General features: G+C 47.2%; 1 protein-coding gene across 1 annotated transcript in view; it reads left to right on the top strand.

The window, feature by feature from the left end:
• The first annotated feature begins 251 nt into the window (after positions 1-251).
• LOC309546935 (uncharacterized protein) overlaps positions 252-21,076 on the top strand; it is a 36,442-nt gene continuing 15,617 nt past the window's right edge. Inside the window, exons 1-3 of the mRNA XM_082246664.1 lie at positions 252-543; positions 4,440-4,727; positions 19,569-19,727. Coding sequence (XP_082102790.1) covers positions 264-543; positions 4,440-4,727; positions 19,569-19,727 — 727 coding nt within the window. The 5' untranslated portion in view covers positions 252-263. The remainder of the gene's footprint in view (positions 544-4,439; positions 4,728-19,568; positions 19,728-21,076) is intronic.

The following is a 21,076-nucleotide window of genomic DNA, read 5'->3' as shown; positions in this document are numbered from 1 at the left end:
GTAGGACCAGAGAGGAGCAATCCACCACCGTGATAGTCAGACCAATACCACTCTAATTACATTAAAATTGTAATGTTTGTTCTAAACTCCAGTTTCAAACCTATGGAGGCCAGAGATGGCCATCTTTATATAAGGGCGGTCAATAAAAAATAAAATATCTTTTATGCTGTGGAGTTTTTATTTTGTACTTTCTACGATTCTTTCATTTATACATTTTTGTCAACATTTACCTTATTTATTTTATAGCCTATGGTGGAGAAGCAATGGGGCAGGAAACCCGCAGACCATCGGTCCTACTTCCTCTGCGGGGCAAGTTTGAAATGCCCCCATCTAATGTGGAATGGAAGAAAGAGGGGAAGTTACTGGCTAGGATAAACAGGGGGCACTGTGACTACGGTTGTGGTGAGAAGTCCCAGCTCTTCTCCAATGGGAGCTTGTGGTTGAGTCATGGTGGGAAGGAAGAGGAAGGAAGATACTCAGTGGTGGTGTATAATGCAACTGGCATTCTCATACACAAGGTGGACATCACGCTATGGATTATAGGTAAGTACTGTGACAGATATCGGTATAAATAGAATGTTGGGGGTAGGGCACACAGTCTAACACAACTTTATAACCCTACCAGTAACTGTGACCTTAAAACTGAACTTCAGACAAGTATAAAAGGCACAAATCACTTCAGTTCTGCATTCATTATTATATAGATAAATGTATTTTTAACCGCTTGCCGACCGCCGCACGACTATTTACTGCGGCGGTCAGCCCCTCACAGGCAAAGCGACGTAGTACTACATCACTAGCCTGTGAGGGTCTAGGGAGCGAGCGCGCGCCCCCGGAGGCGCGCTCCCGCTCCCGCGCGGTCACGGACCCCCCCGCACGTGTAACCGGCGGACCCGATGTCCGCCGGTCACTCAGCGATCGTCGGTGCAGAGGGAGAAAGGCAGGCGGCTGATGTAAACAAGCCGCCTGTCATTCTCCCCTGTGTAGAAACACTGATCATACGGTTCTACTATGTAGGACCGTTGATCACTGTTCCTACACCTCAAGCCACAGCCAATCACAGTTAGAATCACGCCCCTAGGGGGGGACACCACCCCTCCCTCTCAAAAAAAAGTTAACCCCTTCACTGCCAGTGTAATTTTACAGTAACAGTGCATATGTATAGCACTGATTACTGTAGAAATGTCACTGGTAACCCCAAAAGTGTCAAAAATGTCAGTCAAGGGTCCGATCTGTCTGCCCCAATGTCGCAGTATCGCAAAAAAAAATCGCAGATCGCCACCATTACGCGTTAAAAAAAAAAAAAACAACAAAAATGACAAAAATCTTTCCCTTTGTTAGTAAACGCGATAACTTTTGCGCAAACCAATCAAAATACGCGTTTTGCGATTTTTTTTACCAAACATATGTAGCATAAAACAAATTGGCCGAAAATGTTAAAAAAATTTGATTTTTAAATTTTTTTTGGGGAATTTCATATAAAAAATGTGAAAAATATTGTTATTTTTGCAAAATTGACGCTCTTTTTTTGTTTATAGCGCATGATCAAAAAATCGCACAGGTGATCAAATACCACCAAAATAAAGCTCTGTTTGTGGTAAAAAAAGGACGTCAAATTCGTTTAGGTACAGCGTCGCACGACCGCGCAATTGTCCGTTAAAGTCACGTAGTGCCGAATCGCAAAATAGGCCCTGGTCAGGAAGGGGGTAAAATCTTCCGGGGCTTAAGTGGTTAAATGCAATCAATGTAAGTCCCTGAATTTGACCTGATATCAGCACCTTACAGTCCCTGTACAGAAGAGCTCAGGCAGGGGAAGGGACAAGCAGCACAAGGAACTAGTCAGATGTACAGCAGTGCAAGCAGCATGCTGATAGGAGGAGAAAGTAAAGAGACAGAAAAATTAGCTCATTAATGTGCTGTTTCTCTTTTTACTGCCATAGGCTGGGGAGGGTAGGAGACCTGTAAGTGAAAGTAACACTGCATCAGAAAAAGATCAGGTCCTCTGCCAGGCAGGACTGTGCTCTGTGGAAAAGTTGTGTAAACCTCAGAACTGCATAGGCACCATGAGTAGAGAAATGCAAGGTGCACAGCAGCCAATTGTGGGTGTGGCTAATTTGCTGTACCAATGGGAGGGGCTTAAAGGGTCATGGTTAAAAAAACAGGCTATCCTGCTCTGGGTCAAGAATAAGTAACACAAGGAGTGTAGGGGTCAGGAATAGGTAATGCACAGAGTGCAGGGGTCAGGAATAGGTAATGTACAGAGTGCAGGGGTCAGGAATAGGTAATGGACAGAGTGCAGGAGTCAGGAATAAATAAGGTACAGAGTGCAGGGGACAGGAAACGGTAGTGTACAGAATGCAGGGGTTAGGAATAGGTAATGGACAGAGTGCAGGGGTCAGGAATAGGTAATGGACAGAGTGCAGGGGTCAGGAATAGGTAATGGACAGAGTGCAGGAGTCAGGAATAAATAATGTAGAGAGTGCAGGGGACAGGAAACGGTAGTGTACAGAGTGCAGGAGTCAGGAATAAATAAGGTACAGAGTGCAGGGGACAGGAAACGGTAGTGTACAGAATGCAGGGGTTAGGAATAGGTAATGGACAGAGTGCAGGGGTCAGGAATAGGCAATGGACAGAGTGCAGGGGCCAGGAATAGGCAATGGACAGAGTGCAGGGGTCAGGAATAAATAAGGTACAGAGTGCAGGGGACAGGAAACGGTAATGTACAGAGTGCAGGGGTTAGGAATAGGTAATGGACAGAGTGCTGGGGTCAGGAATAAGTAATGTACAGAGTGCAGGGGTCAGGAATAAGTAATGTACAGAGTGCAGGGGTCAGGAATAAGTCATGTACAGAGTGCAGGGGTCAGGAATAGGTAATGCACAGAGTGTAGGGGTCGGGAATTGGTAATGTACAGAGTGCAAAGTACAATTGTAAAAATAATGTGATACCTACATAATCATGTGTATAAAAGCCTTCAATTGCATCAAATAAAACGGAACAGATATTTTGGAAAGATGCGGAGTGTATCTTTTTGTGTCTGTTGCCTACTGCAGTAGTTATAAATTTGGAACCACTAATCAATATGAGGATAGGAGTTGTCTATCTTTAAAATGTCCAGAACAGTACTATGCACCTTGCTTTTAACCTTGATATGGAATAAAAGATGTATATTTTCTGTAATGTGGTATTATTTTTTGGGCGCAACTCTAAGAAGCTCCGTTGGCACTTTTTATAGTTATACACATTTCTTGTTTTCAGAGAGTTCAGCATTTCCTATTTTATAGCGAGTGTCCAGGAAGTCTGGTAGTAAAGAAGCCTTTACTGCACCAATGCCACAAAAAAGCCCAGTTACAATATGCCCGGCAACACCTTGACATGCCTCACTGGGCTTTTTTGTGGCATTGGTGCAGTAAAGACTTCTTTCTGGCAACTCGACCATGCACATAATTTTTGTTCAAGTATTGCCGTATTGTGCTCCTTAAAAACAACCATGCCATCTTTTTCCAGAGCAGCCTGTATTTCTCATGAGGTTACCTGGGGGTTTTCCTTTGTATCCTGAACAAATCCTTTGGCAGTTGTGGATGCAATCTTTCTTGATCTACCTGACCTTGGCTTGGTATCGAGAGATCCCCGAATTTTCCACGTCTTAATAAGTGATTGAATAGTACTGACTGGAAAATTTGGGCTTTAGATATTTTTAAATATCCTTTTCTCTCTTTATAAAGTTTGATTACGCTGATTACGTTGATTAAGCGCTGCGCAAACTGTTGGCGCTATATAAATCCTGTATAATAATAATAATTACCTTGTTATGCAGATCTTTTGACAGTTCTTTTCTGTTCTCCATGACTCAGTATCTAGCCTGCATATACATGAGAACTAACAAACTCATTGACTATTTATACACTAATTTAAGAAGCCACAGGTGTGGGAAATTAACCTTTATTTGCCATTTTAAGTTGTATGTGTCACCTAATATGTCCGTAGCAAGGCCAAACATTCCAGGGGATGTACACTTCTGATCAGGACTACTTGGGTGATTTATGTAATCATTATGATTACAAAAAAGGAGATGTGATAATAAATGGCTTTATATCATCTGTATCCTTAATTAAAGACAGTTTAGTTTTTTTGGCATGATCAGTCATATTTTTAAAATTAATGCCAACATTTCATGATTTCTGCCATGGGAAGAAAACTTTTTAGCACAACTGTATGTGTCCAGGATCAGCTTGATTTCTGTTTTTTGGATAGAAAACATTCATGTCTTTCAGCTGATTCTGTGCATTCTAATGTAGTCTTTTTCTAAAAATTGTATGTAATTAGGACTTATACAGTTTGATGAGGCTCCTGGGTCCTGTAGACTCAATGACTACTGAAGAACCACTTTGGTAATGTGCTACACTGATCGGAAAGGTTGTCTCACTCTTTGCCCCAATAGAGATCCCTGCAGAGCAAGTGCTGTGGCCAGGGAACACCTCAGTCCTGCTGCCTCTGGATTTGGAGTCCCAACCTATCCAGGTGAATTGGAGGAAAGATGAGAAGCCACTTGGGGAGATCTACAGGGGTGTCTGCGTCTCTGGCTGCAATGAGAAAAAAAGCATACTCCTTAATGGCAGCCTCCTCCTGAGACGTGTCCAGAGAGAGGACGAGGGGAGATACTCTGCAGAGGTGTATGATGACTATAACAGCCTGATCAACCAGACTGAGATCCTCCTGTACTTTTATGGTAAGAGAACATTTTGGGTGTGGTTTACAATGAAATTTGCAGGGCGTTTTTTCAGCAGGAACGTGGAGGAACACAGTTATGGCACCTCCAGCATTGAATATATGTAATGGCTATAAGATCTCATTGCAGGGGCAGATCTATTATTGCTGGTGGGGATCTGTTGTTTCTGGGAGGGTCTTATGTTGCTGGGGAGGGTGGCCAATTATTGCTGGGAGTGATCTACTGTTGAGGAAGGGGACTATTAATGTAGAACTATAGGCAAAACTTTTTTGGGTAGAGCACGGAAGGGTTTTAACCCTTGTCAGATTATTTTTTTCACCATCTGAATCCCATTGCGGAGATTTACCTTCACTTCCTGTCCCACAGCCAAACAGGAAGTGAGAGGAAATCCCTGAAAATTAGGGGAATTCCTTGGGGACCCCCAGGTCACCAGAGCCATTGTCCCCATTGGATGATTTCCCATCTATTACTTTTCTGGGGACAACCCAAAATTTGGGGTTTTCTTTTACTTTCACTTTCAATGATAACGGTAAGCAGAGGGGTGAATTTCCTTAACGGGGGGCACAGACAGCGGTAAAAACTGACGGGGTTCTAATCCACCTCCACTCTATCCAAAACTAAAAAAAAAAAGTTTTGCCCTTAGTTATACTTTAATGATGGCTGCTGAGGAATCTATTGTTGCTGGTTGGGGTCTGCTGACACCCGCCTGGCATCCGATCCGACAAGATCCGCTGAAAACAGACAGAAGGCGATACATTCGCCATCCATCCAGCAGGTCTGCTTTCATCTGAGATCCCCATAGAAGAGAGCGGGACTTTGACAGGTTCATCTCAGCACAGTGAGCGAATTCGGACCTGTCAACAGCCTGCTCAGCAGGGCTTAACAGAGCGATCCCCACTGGACAAGCAGAATCCATCCAAACAGCTCTGCCCCATGTAAAAAGGGCCTAAAAGAGAAACCAGGGGTGGATCCAGTGGCGGCTGGTGCTCCATGGGTGGGGTGGGCGGCAGACGGGCCTGACCATGGACCACACCAGCTCCAGCCCTCACCGCACACCATATCTCCCCCTGGTTGCCGGCTCACTCACCCTGAGCTGCTCCTGGACTGACATGTGGAGGCGGAGGCGGCTTGCCCCTCAGTCTCCTCTGTGTCCCCCTTTGTTGATCGGGCTTCCCCTGCATCTCCTCCCTCCTCCTTCTTCACCAATAGGATGGGTTCTCCTTTCGGTCAATCAGGAAACGGGTCTCAGGACCCGTTTCCCGATTGGCCAGGAGTAGAATCCATGTGACAATAGCGAATATTCATTCGCTATTGTCACACAACTAGGTGGGTACAGGGCGTAGTGCTCTGCGCCCCAAGCCAACCCTTCTTTAAAGGCTATTAGATCCTCTGACTCTAACCATGTGCTTCAAAAAAATAAAAATAATCCCCCATTGAAATCCCTGCATCCCGAGTATATAAGGGGGCCGGACACATGGATGGGGGGGGCCGCCCCTGTGCCCCTTATGGACGGGCCGCCACTGGGTGGATCCAGGGAACGGTGCTTGGAGGATGGAAGGGGGGCGAAGACAAGGGGTGACTTGGAAAGAGGGAGTACCTGCACCAATTCTCTGAGAAAAAAAGACCTGGACATTTGTATGTGGTTTCGGTCCACTAGACCAGCTTTGATATTTAAGTAGTATATGTTATGTAGGACTGTTCCAAATAGACATGAAAAGGTGACAGGTCCTCTTTCTATGGAGACAGGTGGATGCAAAAATAAGAATCTGCCCCTAAGTTACTTGTAGTAGAAAGCTCAATCAGAGTAGCTTGTGTCTTTGCGGGATTTCCATTCCTGTCTACTTCCTCCTATCCCTTCATTACATACATGGGACTGTGTTCAAGCAGGATCAATCTTTTGATATCAAGAATCCAGAACAGGTAGTGCTTATTGCAGGGCTGTTGGTGCTGAGAAAGACATTTACATAGTGGGCTCACACATGACCTCTAATCTATAACTTAAAGTAAAACTAAAGGTACAACTTTTTTAGTAAGGGATGGTATAACCCCTGTTTTTTTTTCCATCTGTGTCCCATTGGAAAGATTTACCTTCACTTCCTGTCCCATTGCCAAAATAGGAAGTGAGAAGAAATCCTTTCAGAGTGGGAGACTCCAAAGGTGTCACCAGAACTAGTGTCCCCTTGGGAAGATTCCCCCTCTATTACCGTTCTGGTGGCAAACCAAAATTTGGGATTTTCTTTTATTATCACTTTTGATGATAACGATAAACAGGACAAATAGAGAGAATAAATCTCCCTAATAGGGGCCCTAAAAGCAAAAAAAAAAATGATAGGTGTTCCAATCCCTCTCCACTCTATCCAAAACAAAAAAAAAAAAACTGAATTTTTGTAAAATCTTACCTGTAAAATTCCTTTCTCTGAGTCCTCCGACAGTCGCCGCCTCCTCTAAGTCATCACTGTTGGGGTATTTTCTTCCTATCCGTAGGAATAGCTAGGCATATAGACTTAGTCCAAAGACAAAAGGCATTAGCATATACACACCCATGGGGGCTGTCCCATCTGGTCAATACCCCCCCTGCATCACCACTCCCAACTCAGTTTGGTAGCATAGCAGTAGGTAATAAGAACCCCAAAAGAGGGGCGGGGCGGCGACTGTTGGAGGATTCAGAGAAAGGAATTTTACAGGTAAGATTTTACAAAAATTCCGTTTTCTCTTACATCCTCCGACAGTCGCCGCCTCCTCTAAGTCATCACTGTTGGGATGTCCCAAAGCAGTATAGACATGAGGGGTGGGAGACGCAACCGTAAAAAAGGCAACGCAGTACCCACATCAGAGAAAGGAATCTTACATGCACCGTAAGATAACCAACTGGGCAACAGAAAAAAACAATGCTCAACAGGAGCAACAGCCCAGGAAAGCAAATGCCAACAGCCAGGGACCCAGAGAAAAATTCAAGGGTCCATCATGGCACTGCCGCACTGAGAACTTTGCGGCCAAAAGAAGCATCAGCTGATGCCAGAACGTCTACTTTGTAGAACTTGGAAAAAGTGTGCACCGACGACCAAGTCGCCGCCTTGCACACCTGGGCCACCGGGGCCCGATGCCAATAGGCCCAGGATGCACTCAAAGACTTGGTAGAGTGCGCCTTAACAGGGAAGGGCGGAACCCATTCCTTCAAGGCGTAAGCCTGCTCAATGGTCTGTCTGATCCATTTGGCAATAGTTGCTGCGGACGCAGCCATGCCCTTCCGAGATCCCTCAGGAAGAACAAAGAGGGAATCCGTCTTCCGAAAGGATTCCGTAGACGACAGGTAAACCCTGATCGCCCTGACAACATCCAAGGAATGCAAGGCAATCTCCTTTGGATGCTTAGGCTTCATACAAAGCGAAGGCAGGACAATGTCCTCATTAAGGTGAAATTCAGAGATCACCTTAGGAAGGAAGGATGGGGGTGGTCGCAAAACCACCTTATCCTTGTGAATTATCAAGTAAGGGGAGCGGCAAGACAACGCCGCCAGCTCCGACACTCTGCGAGCCGAAGTGATCGCCACTAGAAAAGCAACCTTTTTCGACAGCAGAGGCAACGATATCTCCCTGATGTTTTCAAAGGGAGCACGCTGCAACGCGGACAGAACCAAGTTCAAGTCCCATGGAGGTAAAGGCTCCTTCCGGGGAGGAGCCAGATGTCGCACACCTTGAATGAAAGTGCGCACCAAGGAATGAGACGCCACAGGACGTTGGAAAAGGACAGCCGGTGCAGACACCTGGTCCTTTATCGTGGCCAGCGCCAGGCGCTGATCCACTCCAGACTGGAGGAAAGCCAAGATTCTCGACACCGAGTAAGAACGAGGGGAGAACCCCCTGCACTCACACCAGGTGAAATAGGCTTTCCAGGTACGCTAATAGCTCTTACCAGAGGAGGATTTTCTAGCCTTGATCAGGGTAGGGATAACCTCAGGGGAATAGACCCTTGTCCTTCAAGACCTGGGTCTCAACAGCCAGGCCGTTAAAGCCAGCGACTGTAAAGCAGGATGGAAGATCAGACCTTGAGACAGGAGATCTTCCCGTAGAGGCAGACGCCACGGAGGCGCCACTGCCAGGTGAACAACGTCGGCGTACCAGGACCGGCGAGGCCAGTCCGGCGCCACCAGAATCACCATGTGCAGTTCCGAGACCAATCTGTGAAGGAACCGGGATAGTAACTGAATCGGAGGAAAGGCGTACATCAGACGATACTGATGCCAAGGGGTCACCAACGCATCCGAGGCGTCCGCGCGCGTTCTTGCCACAAAACTTCCCACCTTTCGATTTAGCCGGGATGCGAACAGATCCACGTCTGGGGATCCCCACCTCGCACACAGCGTCTGAAAGACCTCCGGGTGTAGGGACCATTCCCCCTGGTCCAGGGTCTGGCGGCTCAGATAGTCGGCCTGCCAATTTTCCACATTCGGAATGTGAACTGCAGAAATCGCCAGAACATGAGTCTCGGCCCAAGACAGAATGTCGGTCACCTCTCGGGCCGCTCGAGCACTCCTGGTGCCCCCCTGGTGGTTGATGTAAGCCACCGCGGTAGCATTGTCCGTCTGTACGCGAACAGGCAGGCCCGGAGACGGTCCGACCACTGGAAGAGACAGAGTTTTATCGCTCGTAGTTCCAGCACATTTATCGGGAGGGAGGACTCCTCCTCCGACCAAGTGCCCTGGGCAGACAGGTTGCCTAGGACTCCACCCCAGCCCGACAGGCTAGCGTCCGTGGTAACCACTGTCCACACCAACGGACAGAAGGACTTGCCTTCCGCTACCGACGGGGACTGGATCCACCACAGAAGAGCCAATCTGGTCTGGTGACTCAAGGAGACATCCAGATCCAAGGACTGAGGAAGTCTGTCCCACCTGGCCAGGATCTCCATCTGGAGAGCCCGCGTGTGGAACTGGGCAAAGGGAATCGCCTCGAAGGCCGACACCATCAACCCCAGGCCCCGCATGCAGGTCCTGAGTGACGAGGACGGATTGTCCCTGAGGGACCTGAGTTCGTCCCGCAAAGTCCGGAGCTTGTCCTCCGGCAAGAATACCTTTGCCTGAACAGAGTCCAGAACCATTCCCAGATAGGGAAGGCGAAGCGACGGAGACAACGCTGATTTTTGAACGTTGATGGTCCATCCGAACTCCTGGAGCGTCTGTACCGTGATGGACAGATCGCGCACAAGGTCCTGACTGGCACGCGATCTCAGAAGTAGATCGTCCAGGTACCCCTGGACCGCAATGCCCTGGGCCCGCAGCAGGCCCAGGACCGGTGCCAACACCTTGGTAAGCACCCTGGGTGCCGAAGCGAGACTGAAAGGTAACGCCACAAACTGGTAGTGGTCTTCTGCGATAGCAAACCGAAGGTACCGCTGATGACCCTCGAAAATGGGGACGTGCAGGTACGCATCCTTCAGATCTATCGAAGCCAGAAATTCTCCTGGACTCAAGGAGGCCACCACCGAACGGAGAGACTACATTCGAAACTTCCGAACACGCACGAAGCGATTCAGTGCTTTCAGGTCCAGAATAGGACGCACTTTGCCCTCCTTCCTGGGCACAGTGAACAGATTCGAATAAAACCCCCGAAACCTGTCCCAATGAGGCACCGGGACAATCACTCCCTGAGCAAGCAGGTCCTGCACCGCTTGATGCAATTCCAGCAGACGCCCCGGAAGCAGATGGAGATTGGAGGGAAAGAATCTGTCCACCGGCCGGGAAAGGAATTCGATCTTGTAACCTGATCGAACGATTTCCTGGACCCACCTGTCCAATATCCGGAGCAGCCAAGGCTGGAGGAAACCGCACAAACGTCCCCCCACCCCTGAAATGGGTGAGGGCGCCCCTTCAGGCAGAGGCATATTGTCCCGCCGAGCCGGCATTGCCGGCCTTCTGCTTACCCGCCCAGGGTTTCTTCTGGTTGCCCTGGGCCTTGAAGGGCTTGCCCTTGGATTGGTTCCGAAAGGCACGAAAGGACCCCTGATTGGATCTAGGCGCAGAACCCCGCTTGCCTCGGAAAGACTTGTTCTTCAGGTTCTGGGGCAGCATAGTGCTCTTGCCCCCCGTGACGCCCTTCACCAGGGTATCCAACGCCTCGCCAAAAAGGCGAGAGCCAGCATAGGGAAAATCAGCAACTGTTTTCCGTGAGGACCAGCTCTTCAGCCATATAAGTCGCCGGTTAAGTACCGCGACACTAGAGAGGCGAGCCACCAAGGGGGCCTCATTTAAGGCTGCATCACACAAATACATGACTCCTTGGTGGATCTGATCCACCATTTCCAGTCGGGCAGGCGGCACGTCATCAGACACGAAATTGCTTCTAAGCATCTTAGTCCAATCAGCCACCGCCTGAGCCACCAGAACGGATGCGAAAACGGGTTTGAGCAACGAACCCGCCACTGTATAGGAATGGCGGGCTAGAGACTCCAACCGCCGGTCCGTGGGATCCCGGAAAACCGGGGTATCCTCAGTAGGAACCAAGGTAGCCTTGTTTAACACGGCCACAGTGTGGTCCACCTGTGGAGGCACACACCATCGTGATTCCGTAGCCGGCGCAAAAGGATAAAGCAATTTGTACCGACTAGGTACCAGGAATGGACGTTTTAACGTGCGCCACATTTCATTAACAGTGTAATGAAATTCAGCTGGGCAGGGAAAAACCTGCGCAGACTTGCAGGTCCTGTGCGTCCCAAACGAGGACACAACGCCCGGAGGACAGGGCTCATCCTCTAAATGTAAGGTTTCTTTAACAGAAACAATTAACTCATCCATGGTCGCCTGTTCTTCAGGTGACCCTGGGGAGGATGTATCAATACCCTCCATTTCAGCCTCCCCCTCAGACCCTGGGGGGTCTAATGAGCGGGACCCTGAAAAGGGCACGCTCGCAGCAGCAGCAGCCATATCCCCATCTGAATCAGAAGAGAGAGACAACCTGGGCCTCTTTCTCGCAGCCCATTCAGACATCAGCATTTCCATATTTGCCATATAAGTCGCTACTACAGCAGCCAGATCAGGTCGCAGCGGGGCCACAGGAGAACTGGGGCCCCCCACTAAAGCTGGAGGAAACTTGCTTTCCTGAGAATCCATGGCTCAAGTTATCAGAACAAACTACAGTGCAAAAACGGTGTACTGTCCCCTTTAAGAGCGCTGCGGTGTGCGCAGCCCACCGCTACTGTCACAGCTATGAAAGACCCCCAAAGGAGAAAAGAAACTGAGCCAGAAGCAATATACAGAGGGAGATTGAGAGAGATAACCTGAAGAGCCCGCAGAGCGTTGCTACCAGTGTCCTTGCTGCTGATGGAAAGGAAGTGCTGCTGGAGAGGGCTGGACTACCCCGGGAAAATGGCTGCCCCATAGGGATGCATTGGAGGCTACGCCAAAATGGCCGCCGACATGTGGCCGGACCGATCGTTCCACCGCCCACAAAATGGTGGCGGATGGCGCCAAAATGACATGCATGATCGCCCCGGAGGAGCTATACATGTGTGCCCACAGTAAAGATGGCGGACCGCGCGAAAATGCACCGCTGCGGTCGCCGCCCCAGCACAAACGTCTGCACCCCCAACATGCACCTAAGGTGACACAGGGACCCCCAGGCAACATACAGATCTGCAGACAGAAGCCCCAGCACAAGGAAAGCCTGACTATTCCTGATGCTAGGCAGATTAAAACTGAGTTGGGAGTGGTGATGCAGGGGAGGGTATTGACCAGATGGGACAGCCCCCATGGGTGTGTATATTCTAATGCCCTTTGTCTTTGGACTAAGTCTATATGCCTAGCTATTCCTACGGATAGGAAGACAATACCCCAACAGTGATGACTTAGAGGAGGCGGCGACTGTCGGAGGACGTAAGAGAAAAAAGGTTTTAGTTGTACTTTAACCTAACCCACCAAATTACCCACAACCTCATCTTGCACTTAAAGAGGAAGTAACCCCAACAAAAAAAAAAGAAAAAAAAAAAAACCCTGTAAGACAATGGCATAATGAGCTAGTATGCATTGCATACTAGCTCATTATGAAATACTTACCTTAGAACGAGGCATCCGCAGTGCCACCCGCTCAGCGACAGGACGGCCGACATGGATTGCATCCTCCGGGCATGCGCGCGGGAGCCGCCGTTCACGGCACAGTGCTCTGAAGGAACGGCACGGGTGGCAGTTCCTTCAGAGCGCATGCGCCGATGACATCATCAGCTGCATGAAATGTAAATGTCTCCTAAACGGTGCAAGTTTAGGAGATATTTACAGTAACTATAGGTAAGCCTTATTAAAGGCTTATCTATGAGTACAAGTTATAAGAGAGGGTTTGCAATCTCTTTAAAGCTGAACTCTGCGCAGAAATTTTATATAAATATGTTCCTTGAGAGCCACAAGGAATATAAATCCACTTTGTGTGTTCCAATTGCCTTTGAAAACTCAGAAATTAACTTAAATGTAGCAGCATATATACAAAAAGTGCAGCTCCTATCCAAATAAGTGACAAATACATATAGAACAATGTACAGTGAGGGGAAAAAAGTATTTGATCCCCTGCTGATTTTGTAAGTTTTCCCAATGGCAAAGAAATGATCAGTCTATGATTTAAATGGTAGGTTTATTTTAACAGTGAGAGACAAAACAATAACAAAAATATCCAGAAAAACGTATTTCAAAAAAGTTATAAATTGATTTGCATTTTAATGAGTGAAACAAGTATTTGATCCTATATGAATCAGAAAGATTACTGGTCCCAGGTGGCTTCTATACAGGTAACGAGCTGGGATTAGGAGCACTCTCTTAAAGGGGGTGCTTCTAATCTCAGCTTGTTACCTGTATAAAAGACACCTGTCTACAGAAGCAATCAATCAATTAAACAGATTCTAATCTCTCCACCATGGCCAAGACCAAAGAGCTGTCCAAGGATGTCAGGGACAATATTGTAGACCTACACAAGGTTGGAATGGGCTACGAGACCATCGCCAAGCAGCTTGGTGAGAGGATGACAACAGTTGGTGCGATTATTCGCAAATGGAAAAAACACTAAATAACGGTCGATTTCCCTCGATCTGGGGCTACATGCAAGAAGGGAGCCAACTTCCCAAAGCCCTCTGTGAATTAGAGCAATTATAAGGAATGGCTGCTTAGCAGAACGATTTGGCTTCCAAACTATTTTTTTTTTCTTTAAAGCCCGTAGTGTGTGAAACACACTCAGACTAACAGCCGGTGCAAAAATAAAGTGCACGCACAAAAAGTGGGAACACAAAAAAGTGCACAGGGTGTGTTAAGGGTCTACCTATGAAGAGGAAGGACCCTGAGCCTGATCCCCTGAGGCGAAAAGCTCCTGACAGGGACTGAGGTACTCAATGGTCCACCTGGTCGCAACCATGCAGACCTTGTACTCTGGGAGGACTGCCGAAACAGCCCACCCCAAGTACTAGGTGGGGCTCCCCCAGAGGGAGACCCCATGAGAGAGGGTGAAGTAAGCCAGAAGGCCATATCCACCCCCTCCTAAGACTTTCAGGGTAGACCCGAGGACCCACACCCTTCTAATCAATGTGAGTAAAGTGCAGACGTGCAAGTGACAAACACACAAAAAGAAAACAAACACACAAATAAAAGTGGGGAAGGGAAGTGCATAAGTGCTTAAAGTGCCATGGTGCAATACCGTGGCAGGCCCTTTGGCCGGGAATCAAAAATTTCTCTGGTCCCGGCCAAAAGGCCCGGACCTAGAGGCAGGTATGAAAAAAAGTGTGTAGGTGCATTGATCCAAGTGATAAAAAACTCCTGATTCAGTTCCCCTACCTGTGAGAATTAAGGCAACCCTGGCTGAGCCATACCAGGGGCACGTACCCCACGGGCTTATCTCACAGCTCAGTCTTCGGACAGACCAGTGTGCCTTTCCATTCCACAGGAAGGTTTTAGAACTTAAGAAGAGCCTTGCCTACAACTGGGGACAAGCACAAGGCCAGATTCAACCCAGGAGGGAAATGGCTCCCCCACCACCCCCACCTAATTACATCAGGGAAATACTAATTGGCTCCCCGATTGGCAATGGGAGTCAGGGTTCTTTCCCTAACAACTGATAAGAACAGATCTTAGCCAAAAGGCTGCAACACCAAACAAGCCTTAGGGAGCATTTTCCTCTAATTATCCACACAGATAGTGACAATCCAGGAAATCTCCAGTCCAGATTCCGCTCACGGTAGTGGAACATACGAAATGCAAATACTCATAATGTGTATACCAACATGTTTATTAAAAACAATGAAGTGCACTCTTATTTTCATAGTTAAAATTGAGCATCTCAATACGATAAAAAGCTTCAGCATTCGCCTCAAAGACAGCGATCACAATTCAGCTGGCGGCTGGTAAGCAAGTTGACATCACGTCTGGTCCCACCCAAATGTAGCAGCAACATCATCACTGTGCTGTACATAGTCTGAGAGTGCAGAGAGTAGGGCTGTGGGAGGGGCCCAGCAGCTCCACCCACTACAGGCTACCAACAGAAAACTACAGGAGGACCAGTCACCCTGCACAAGAAGAGGGAGCGGCAATGAGTGGTCTTTATCACATGTCAAGTCTCTGCCGCTCCACTTTTTTTCTGGTGGTTTAGCAAGGGGGAGATGGGCAGAAAGCGCAGCGTGCCTTGCTTTTTAGGTAAAGGATGCACTTTACCACTTGTGGACTGCCCGCCTGCAATGTACTGCAGATGGGCAGTCCATACAGGTAAAGCCACGTACTGGTAAGTCCCTGCCTATTTCCAGGTTTAGGGCACTCATGCAACCCCCTCCCCATCCCACCGACACCCACACTAATTATTCAGGGCACAACACAGAGCTCCGTACAGAGATAAAATCTCTCAGAAGGAAAAAACAAAGAGATCTTTAGTAAAAATGAGCACACATTACACATAGTAATGGCCTATACACACTATCTGAAAATCCGATGAAAAACACCACTTTCGAATCGAAGGTATCAGACGTACGGGCCAATCGTACAGCTTTCGAGAGCCGATTACAAATGTTTATCTGATATTAGCTGATCGCACGGGTCAAAATTTGTTCTCCTACGATACCAAATCGTACAAATTTGGTTTAATCAGTACAGTTGTTGTCCAAAAATACAATAAAAATACACTACAACACATTACATCACTTACGAATTTTTATTCTGTCATATGATAATTTTCATAACTTTAGTAACCTCTCCATTTTCGATATGCGACTAGCAAGCAAAAGAAAAAACTTACAATCTGTCATCAGATTTTCGAATCTTGTATATGGGCCATTAGGCACACACTTAACCACTTGATTACCCGAGATGGTAACCCCCTTCCCAGCCAGAGTCATTAATACAGTGACAGTGTATAGAATTAGCACTGATCACTGTATTAGTGTCACTGGTGATGTCAGTGGCAGTAAGTCAGTTCCCACTCAGAGTCAGATTCCCCACCGTATCACAGTCCCACTATAAGTCGCTGATCACCACCATTAGTAGTATAAAAAAAATAAATAAATAAAACTTCCAGTATACAGTATATACCATAGTTCAGCCCTCAAATTTTTCACTCGCCTGCTCGCATTTTGCGAGTGGAAAATTATGTAGGGCGAGCGTGGGGGTGCTCCGGGGAAGAGAGAGAGAGGAGAGGAAAGCTGACCGATAATGACAGAGCACGGAGCGCGGATCATCCCACTGTAACAGCTTTAATTGTAATTGCCGGGCGCTCGCCGACACACACAGTCCCGCCTCCTAGCCCGGCTTCTTTGATAGACAGAACACCTGGCCAACCCGGACGTGTGACGTCTATCGAAGGAGCCGGGCTAGGAGGCGGGACTGTGTGTGTCGGGGAGCGCCCGGCAATTACAATTAAAGCTGTTACAGTGGGATGATCCGCGCTCTGTCATCCGGCCAGCAGTGGCATACCAATGGGGGATGCGGGGGGGTGTCAAGCCGGTACTCATGCCGACCATCTCCTCTCAGTCATCAGCTGCTCCCGGGGGCTGGAAGAAGGTGAGTGCCTGAGGACTGAGCAGCCTCCCTGTGTGACTGGATAGGAGGAGCGATGGGGCGGCTGCATATAGAGGGATTGATCTGTCCATATTGCTCCTGCAGCCGCTGGATGCCTGATCCTCCTCTCTGCAGGCATTCAGCGGTTGCAGGAGGAATATGGAAAGATCAATTCCTCTATATGCAGCCGCCCCATGCCCCTTCTATCCAACTTCTTTTTTTCTTTAGCTGGCACCCAATGCTGTAAGCCCCCCCCCCCCCCCTTTACAGCCCCTTAGTGCTCTTCAGCCTTCCCCTCCAGCCCCTTAGTGCTCTTCAGCCCCCCCCCTTTCCAGACCCCCAGTGCTCTTCAGCCTCCCTCTCCAGCCCCTTAGTGCTTAGTGCTCTTCAGCCCCCCCTCTTTAGCCCCCCAGTGCTCTTCAGCCCCCTCCCAGTGCTCTTCAGCCCCCCCCCCTCTCCAGCCCCCCAGTGCTCTTCAGCCCCCCCCTCCAACACCCCAGTGCTTTTCAGCCTCCCCCCTCCAGCCCCTTAGTGCTCTTCAGCCCCCCGCCCTCCAGACCCTTGATGGACACTGATGGGCACTGAAAACGTTGTTATTAATATTTATTTTTGTAACTTCTGCATTAATGCAAAAACATTTAACAGTGTAATTTTATGAGATAATTTATGAGGGAGTGTTTAGGGGCAGAATTAGGGGCGGTGCAGGTTAGGAGTTGGGTGGGGCAACTGGTGGCAAGTAACCCTTAAGGCCTGACTAGTACCTCAGGACTTTTAATTTTGAGCCCTGCCATAGTTTATACACTCTATAACTTTCACGCAAGCCAATTAGTATACACTTATTGGGTTTTTTTTTTTCATCAAAGAAGTAGCAGAATACATTTTAGGCTAAATTTAGGAAGAAATTTATAATTTTTAAAATTTGTTTATAGGATATGTTTTATAGCAAAATATTGTTTGGGTTTTTTTTTTTCAAAATTCATAACATTCTGGAGTATATGCAAATTGCTATCATAAAAAGTGAGGCAGTAGACTTTGTGAAAATTTATATTTGTGTAATTTTCAAAACTTTTGGCCACAGCTGTACATAAGTATTTCTGCTACACCTACATATAATTGTAAAAGTCTAGAGGACCTGCAGCGTACAGTGCATCCGGAAAGTATTCACAGTGATTCTTTGTTATGTTCAGCCTTATTCCAAAATGGATTAAATTCATTATTTTCCTCAAAATTCTACAAACAATACCCCATAATTACAATGTAAAAGAAGTTTGTTTAAAATCTTTGTAAATTTATTAAAAAAAAAAAAAAAGGAAAAAAATCACATGTACATAAGTATTCACAGCCTTTGCCATGACATTCAAATTGAGCTCAGGTGCATTCCACTGATCATCCTTGAGATGTTTCTACAACTTGATTGGAGTCTACCTGTGGTAAATTCAGTTGACCAGACATGATTTGGAAAGGCACACACCTGTCTATATAGGGTTCCACAGTTAACAGTGCTTGTCAGAGCACAAACCAAGCCATGAAGTCCAAGGCATTGTCTGTAAACTTCAGAAGAATTGTATCGAGGCACAGATTTGGAGAAGGGTACAAAAAAACATCTGCGGCATTAAAGGTCCCAATGAGCACAGTGGCCTCCATCATCCGTAAATGGAAGAAGTTTGGATCCACCAGGACACTTCCTAGAGTGGACCGCCCAACCAAACTGAATGATTGGGGAAGAAGGGCCTTAGTCAGGGAGGTGACCAAGAACCTGATGGTCAATCTGACAGAGCTCCAGCATTTCTCTGTGGAGAGAGAAGAGCCATCCAGAAAAACCATCTCTGCAGCACTCCACAATCAGGCTTGTGTGGTTGAGTGGCCAGACAGAAGCCACTTCTCAGTAAAGGCACACGACAGCCCACCTGGAGTTTGCCAAAAGGCACCTGAAGGACTCTTAGTCCGTGAGAAAGAAAATTCTCTGGTCTGCTGAAAAGATTGAACTTTTTGGCCTGAATGGCAAGTGTCATATCTGGAGGAAACCAGGCACCACTCATCACCTGGCCAACACCATCCCTACTGTAAAGTATGGTGGTGGCAGCATCATGCTGGGAAGATGATTTTCAGTGGCAAGAACTGGTAGACTAGTCAGGATCGAGGAAAAGATGAATGCAGCAATCTACAGAGACATACTTGATGAAAACCTGCTCCAGAACGCTCTGGACCTCAGGTTGGGGCGAAGGTTCATCTTCCAACAGGACAACGACCCTAAGCACACAGCCAAGATAACACAAGAGCGGCTACAAGACAACTCTATGAATGTCCTTGAGTGGCACAGCCAGAGCCCAGACTTAAATCTGATTGAACATCTTTGGAGAGATCTGAAAAAGGCTGTGCACTGATCCTCCCCATCCAACATGATGGAGCTTGAGAGGTCCTGCAAAGAAGTATGGGAGAAACTGCCCAAAATAGGTGTGCCAAGCTTGTAGCATATTACTCAAAAATACTTGAGGCTGTAATTGGTGCCAAAGGTGCTTCAACCAAGTATTGAGCAAAGGCTGTGAATACTTACTGTATGTACATGTGATTTTTTTTTTTCACTTCTTTCACATTGTCATTTTGGAGTATTGTTTGTAGAATTTTGAGGAAAATAATGAATTTAATCTATTTTGGAATAAGGCTGTAACATCACAAAATGTGAAAAAAGTGAAGCGCTGTCAATACTTTCCGGATGCACTTTACTTTAGTCTGCATTAAGATATAGTGACCACAAGGTTTAAGCTTGATACCGCAAAGGCATTGCTGGGATTTCCTCCTGTCATTTATCCCTGTATATCCTCTAATTTCTGGCACAGATAATCAGACTGAGAAATCATCGGATCGGGTATCAAAATCAGGGCTGCCAGATCCAGCGATCATCCTCATCATCGAGGGCGCTATCTTCATTCTAGTCCTTGTGGTGTCCATGGTGTTTCTGGGAAAATGTCTGTGCAAAAGAAGAAAAAAAAAACTGGGTAAGGACACACAACTGTTGTATATGTAGCCAGGTGGAGAAATAGTGCTCTGGTATAATATAAGACTTGAGTATTATTCCTTTAAGAACTCCAAATAATATGGGTTTCTCCTGTGAGAAGGGTGAACTGGATTATGGGGAATGTAGTTGGAAGAAGTGTGAAGACTGTGCAGGATTGGACTGGCTGAACTACACTCCCAGGGAGCCGAGAGATCCGCAGAGGATTATGGGGAGAAGATAAATTGGGGGCGGAGCCAGATGCGCGCTCTCTTGCTTCGGGGACTGGGAGAGGAGCAGGATTGATCGTGTGGAGAGAGAGAAAGGAGGCGGAGGCCTGTGTCGAGAGAAAGAGAGAGTGCATCCCAAAGACAGCAGGAGTAACGGTGAGGCGACTAACCCTGTGCAGAGGCCAGTGGATTGGAAGCGGTGCGGAGTTGGGTGAGAGAGGCCTAACTGCCGCCAGTGCAGAGAGAGAGTGCCTGTGACGCAGCAAGGAAGGAAGGAGACCCTGAGAGGCTGTGACGGTTGCCAGTGAACACTGCCCAGATACCGCAGTGCATGGTGATTTGGAGAACCGCAAGTATATTTAAAGTTGCACACACTGTTGATACTTAAAGCAGACCCTGGATATACTCATACCCTCGTTTACTGTGGATTACAAATGTCACTTAGTTAAATTACCAGAGCTCCAACTGCCGGCGAAGAATTGCAAGGCCTTGCTAGGACAGTGACTCTAGTGATTCATCCTTAAAGGGGGCCCCCTACAGTGTGATTACCATAGTTTTAAATCTGAATGTTAAGAGTACATCTAATTAGATAAAGTGACATTGCTGAGTAATACCAGTAGTCCAAGTTTTGAAGTCAAATCAGATAGGATTGTCTGACAGTCACTCTCACTACTCCTTTAATAGTTGGTATATACATATATAAATACTCATAACCTGTTATATTGTTATTTTGGGATTTTGAGTCTTAGAGCCCCATATTCACTTTTGGGGCACAAGGATTCAAAATCCTGTCATAACCAATTATTACCAATCCAGTTGTGTTGAACGTATACCTGTTACCTTTTTGCTTGAATACAGTAAACTATTATACTGATTGAGTGTCACGAATATCATTATCTCAATATGTCTGAACCTGTAGTGCCTAGGGCAGGGGTCTTCAAACTATGGCCCTCCAGTTGTTCGGGAACTACAATTCCCATCATGCCTAGTCATGTCTGTGAATGTCAGAGTTGTACAATGCCTCATGGGATGTGTAGCTGGAGGGCCGTAGTTTGAGGATCCCTGGCCTAGGGGGGTCGGAGTTATCTCAGGGTCTAGGGAGTGCGGAGGAAGTGCAATTACC

The sequence above is a fragment of the Pelophylax lessonae genome (genome assembly GCF_965119305.1).
Source record: "Pelophylax lessonae genome assembly, chromosome: 2".
Classification (NCBI taxonomy): domain Eukaryota; kingdom Metazoa; phylum Chordata; class Amphibia; order Anura; family Ranidae; genus Pelophylax; species Pelophylax lessonae.
The sequence above is the reverse complement of the archived record's forward strand: the minus strand, read 5'-3'. Positions and strand labels throughout refer to the sequence as shown.